The following is a 5,934-nucleotide window of genomic DNA, read 5'->3' as shown; positions in this document are numbered from 1 at the left end:
GCCAAGAACAAGAGTCAGATTGAGGTTAAGTGTCAGAGTTGGGGTGAGAATGAAGGTTAGGGCAGGGTCAAGGTAAGGATCATGTCAGGATTAGTATCAGTATGAGGGTCAGGTCAGGGCGAGAGTGAGGGTAAGGGTGAGTCTAATGGTCAAGTCAAGGTGAGGGTTAACGTGAATTAAAGTCTCTTGTCTCTTTATTCGCCGCCATCGTAGGGCGTGCGTCTGACTCTTCCTCGCCATGTCTTCTCACAAGACTTTCAGGATCAAGCGTTTCCTGGCCAAGAAACAAAAGCAGAATCGGCCCATTCCCCAATGGATTCGGATGAAAACTGGTAATAAAATCAGGTACAACTCCAAGAGGAGACATTGGAGAAGAACCAAGCTGGGTCTATAAGGAATCGCACATGAGATGGCACCACATGTTTTTGCTGTCAGGGTTGCTTGGATCTTAACCGTGGCACTGAAAAGATCGCTACTATCTGAACAGTTGGTTGTGTTTTATTGGGAAGTTATAGGGAAAATTAGTTTTGTCTTTAATATGTTTCTGCACTAGTAGGTTGGTTCAGTAATAAATATGTGAGGCCTTCTAAAAAAAAAAAAAGTCTCTTAATAAGGGTGAGAGTCACAATTAGAGTCAGCATTGTGTCATAGACATGGTGAGGTTAAGACTCCAAGTCAGGCTGAGTTTCAGGTCCAGTTTTAGAGTTAACCTGACCCTGACCTTCATTTTCACCTTATCCTGAAAACACCCTGACCTCAACCTTGATCCTGAAACCGACCCTGACCCAGATACTACCCCCCACACTGACCCTATTCCTGAAATTGACTCTGAACCTTACCCGATCACTCTTTCATCATGACACTGACTCTGACCTTGACACTCAACCTGACTATCAAGATGACACTTTCCCTGAAACATGCACTTACCTTTATCTCAATGCTAAAAATTACCCTCTCTCTGAACCTAACACTGTCCTTGATGTTATCTGACCTTGACCATTATTCTGATTTTGACTTAACCTTCACCCTGAATCTGACCCTCACCTTCTCCTTGAACTTCACTCTCCAACTCCCCATTTCTATAACATTAATTTTTACCCTGACATATACACTGACTCAAATCTCCCTCTCATCTCACAGTCACCCTATCCTATACTTGACCCTGATCTTCAGCCTTACACTAACCTTATCTCTGACCGTGAACCTAACATTGACTCTGGCTCCTCTTGCCCTTTCCCTCACCCAGACACATACCTTCACTCTGCATCTGACTCTGACCCTCACCCAAGTTCGAAACCTACCCTCACATGGACCTTGATTCTGTCACTCACTCCGACATGATTCTAACCCTCACCCTTATCCTTAACCGAACATAACCCTGATCCTCCCAATATTGATTCTGACCCTCAATCTGATGTTGACCGGATCCTGAAGGTGACCCTGACACTCATCCTGCCCCTGACCCTACATTGATCCTTACACTCACAGTAACCCTGACTCTCATTATAACACTCAACTTGATGCTGACAGTTATATTAAACCTGATCCTGAACTTCACCATGAGTTAACCCTGATATCCTCACTCTCACCCTAAGCTTATCCTCCATTATGTTCCTGACCTTCACATTGACCTGACACTGACCTTCGCCCTGAGTCTGACTCTGACACTATGCACCCGACCTTCACACTGACCCTCACCATTACCATGACCTTGACGCTAACCTTGAACTTTACTATCACATTTGTCCTGACCTTGCACTTGACCTTAAAATTCACCTGACGCTTACCTTCATCCAGACCCTATTCCTTACCATTACCTTGACACTACCATCATCCACACCCTCAACCTTATTCTGACCCTCACAATGTCCCTGACCCTGCATTTCACCCTAACTCTCACTCTCATCTTGACCCTTTACTTGTCCTAGTCCTTCATCCTGATCCTGACCCTCATTTTCCCCGCGTTGCTAACCCTGAAGCTGAACCTGAGCATGACCCTCACTCTGACACTAACACCCATACTTTCACAATGGGACATTTTGAAACCGACCTTGCCTTGACTTTCTTTTCACTCTGACCCTCACACTCATTTTGACCCTCTTTCCCTGACTATGAGCCTTACTTTGATCCTCACCTGAACCTGATCATCACCCTGACTATGACCCTGAGCTGACTTGACACTGACCGTCAGTATGACCATTACCCTTGTCATGATCTGACCTTCACCCTGACCATGACTGTGCATCAGGCTCTCACCCTAATCCTGACCCCCATCCTCACCCTCTCCCTGACCCTTATCCTCAATCTGACTCTGACCCTGATACTATCTCTGACCTCCCCACCCTTTTTACCTTACTTGACACTTAACCTGACCATGACCCTGACCAATTCCCAAATCACAACCCTGACTGACCCTGACCCTGATCATACCTTGACTCTGATCTCACACTGATAGCTAACCTGACCTTCAACCAGACTCTGACCCTCACTCTGATCATCCCCTAATCAATGAGCCCACATTCTCTTCTTTCCTTGATCTTAATCTCACCCTGCTTCTGAAACTGACGTCAAGCCTCATCTGTAATTTGACCCTTATTTGGCCCTCACTCTGACCCTGACTCTCACAGTGACCCTAAAAGTAACCTTGATTCTCAACCTGACCCTGACTATCACTCTGACACTGACTGTAATAGTACACTCACGGTCATCCTGACTCTGTCCTCTACCTTCACTCTGACACTGACCTGGACACCGTACCTGACGGTCCCTTGACTCTCACTCTGACAATAAACATTTCACTGACTGTGAGACCCTTATGTTGACCCTGAGATACACTTTGACCCTGATCCTTATCCTTACTGTCACCCTAAAGCTCACCCTCACCATGACATTGACCCTCACTCTCACTCTCCCTGACACAAATCTTGGTTCTGATCCTGACTTGAATTCTACCCTTATCCTGAGCCTGACACTACCTAACATCATGAAATACCTTATAAATACCATGACACTGAGCCTGACCCCTGTCATGACCCTGGCCCTGAAGTGAGCCTTGCCATCACCAAGTTGAGTTTGAAATTTTGTACATATACATTCTAGTGTTATCTATATTCCTTGTAACTCACAATATGAATGTACTTTTGAGGACAATGTATAATTCTGCACTTGCTTATACTTGCACCACATGTTTTCAAATACGCTGCTTTGATTTGTATTAATGTGGTCTACTTCAAAGTAAAAAGGTGCAGTTAAGAAGAACATGTGGTTCTCACTGATTTGGCTCAAATAAAGCATGGGTTCAACTCCATTAATTCTAATAGTCATTAAGAATTCTCTTGGCAAATGCCTGATTCAGAGCTTGATTTATTCTTTACAACTTGTCTGTACACCTCCATACAATTTTCAATGATATTTGCTTTAACTCCTAATAAGAAGTTACTGTGGAGAACACTGTGTAAATTTGAGCTCATTTTCACATATATGGCTTAGATTACCGTTACCTTGTTCTACCTCATAGGAGGAAAGAACAGTTGAGATAAAGTGCATTTCTGAGTTTTGTTTTGTTTTTTTCTTACATAAATCTTACATATGTCTCCATTTAGGCAAACAAGAAGCAGTATTGAAAACAATTCATACTTGTGCAAACCAGCTCAGCCTCAGTCATTCCTTTCATAAGAAAGTCCTTATTGCTCCTTAAGGTAAACTAAGATAAACATAAGGGAGCAAAACACATGCATTTCAAAGGCACATCTTACTTAAACAAAAAAATATATATAAAACATATTTATAAACTATAATTTTAATTGATCTCTTATTTCTTAAGATATCAGTGAATTAAAATATGCAAATGATTTTGTATTATATACATACACGTTTGTATTTGCCTCCTCAAATTTTTAAATTAATATGAAATAATGCTCATAAAATACCACTTGAACAGTTTTTAACTTTCTGTCCTCTAGGTGTCACTTATGTCTACAGAAAAAGAAAGAAAAGAATACTTCAATTAAAGATAGTAATTAATGTAGATAGTTTACAGCCTATAGATAGATTATACTTGGTACAAGAATTACAGAGAGCTTCTATTTGATTTTCTATTTGTTCAGTTTTTAAAGTTATTGCAGTTGACACATAACAAATTCAAAATGATGTATGTTGTTTTATTTAATATACTGACAAATTGTATTTTAAAGCTGTAGTGAAAAACTTTAATTACCTAATTATGTGTTTGTGTATCCAAAAAGTGCCCAATCATAGAATTGGCCCCACTTTCTAACACCCAAAATAGAGCAAACCTTCACTTCCTTGGTCCTTCCCCAAATTACCCAACAAAAACCCAGTTCTGTAATAGGTACTTTTTTAAAACGGTCTTACTGCACCGTATGGTTCCCAATGTACATTCTCCTTCAATGCAACCAGTAGTAAACCAAATTTATTCAAGTACAGGTAGGTGTTTGGGGGTCTTTGGCTTAATGGTATTCACTAGTTGAACAAACACATGGGCACAGGAGCTGTGGTGTCAGTGGTCAGGGTTAGAATACTGTTTTAGTTTTTGCCTTTTCAAAATTTTTAAATAATGGGAGACAAATGCTTATTTAAAAAAAAAAAGCTGGGTGTTTTTAAACTGTCTGTCCTCTGGGTGTACTTTATGGCAAGAGGAAAAAAAAAAAGAAAGGATTGATTACTGTAATTGAAGATACTAAGTAATATAAATATTGATTAGATTAGGTATAAGGATTGTAGAGATATACAGGTCTATGTATAGGATAATTGTATTTTAAAGCTATAATCAGAAAGTTTAAATTACCACCATCATATGTTTGTATATCTATGCATTATGTTTTTGTATCTACGGATGCCTAAATCCATACAAATAGATGTATATCAATATCAGTATATATCAATAGATTCTTTCTTACAATTTATTACATAAGTAATGTGCCACAGGAATAAATTAGGATTTAGGTCTTTCATGTAAAAATTACTGAGTTATTTTATGCCCAAATCAATAGTTTCCTTTTGTCACCAAATTATTGTTAATTCTCAATGTTTTTTTGCACGCTCTGAGACCATTAGTTTCAGGCTCTCTTGGCTAGCCCTGTCCTAATTATATTTGTTCATATTTAAAATGCCATCGCAGACTTAATTCACCCCTGAAAACACAAACCACACTACCAGCAGGTGGTGACGCCGAGCGCATGCGCTCCCGGCTGCTCAGCACCACCCCTTCAGACGAGCGCCCTTGGACCTGCCCAGCACAAGCGCATTTTCTTGAAGGAACAGGTGGTCGGAAACCGATGTTTATCTGAGCCCCCACTTTCCCTACTGTGTGGTTCTATCTTTTTGAGGAAAAGGGGGGCGGGGGCATGCAGTAGATCTCCCGGTAACCCCATCCTCGCCCAGCCCCAGCCGCCACAGCGGGCGCTCTTGGGGCCGCCGAGGGCTCGCCCCTCGCGAACAACTATTGGCCATCAACGCACCTGGAGTGGTCCCAGCGTGGTCAGTAGTCAGGCAGGGGGCTTTTCCCCGAAGGTCAGTAGTATTTGGGGGCGGGAGGGCCCTCAAAGGGATCGCAGCCGGCGTTTCCCAGCAACAGTGATTCCTGACTGTCCCAGGTTCTCGGTGGAGTGTACAGGGGCGGGGCTCCTCTCTACAAACTTTGCCGACAGTGGCAGTACCGTCTGCCCGCGAGCGTGCATTGAGGAGCAGTGGAAGGGGATTTGTGCCCAAAGAACCAAATTGCAAAAGGATGCTGGGTAGTGTAAAACGTGTAATCCGTCATTGGGTCACGGGTCAAGGAGGTGGGGTTGGGGTAAACCCAGAGGTCTGTTGCCCCTCTGCCCTCTCCACAGCGGGGAACGGAGAAGAATCGGGGTGGGGACCCAGGTGGACGACGGGGTCTAACCACTTGTCCTTTTAAGAAAGTTTCACCCT

The 5,934-nt window shown here is 42.5% G+C and overlaps 1 protein-coding gene across 1 annotated transcript; it reads left to right on the top strand.

The window, feature by feature from the left end:
• Positions 1-203: 203 nt before the first annotated feature.
• Positions 204-583, top strand: LOC117037096 (60S ribosomal protein L39). The gene has a single exon (XM_033132810.1). The coding sequence runs from the start codon at positions 239-241 to the stop codon at positions 392-394; it is 156 nt and encodes a 51-aa protein (XP_032988701.1). The 5' UTR covers positions 204-238; the 3' UTR covers positions 395-583.
• The last annotated feature ends 5,351 nt before the right edge of the window (positions 584-5,934 follow it).

The sequence above is a fragment of the Rhinolophus ferrumequinum genome, chromosome 17 (assembly GCF_004115265.2).
Source record: "Rhinolophus ferrumequinum isolate MPI-CBG mRhiFer1 chromosome 17, mRhiFer1_v1.p, whole genome shotgun sequence".
Lineage (NCBI taxonomy): Eukaryota > Metazoa > Chordata > Mammalia > Chiroptera > Rhinolophidae > Rhinolophus > Rhinolophus ferrumequinum.
Note: the sequence above shows the minus strand (reverse complement) of the source record. Positions and strands in the feature narration are given on the sequence as shown.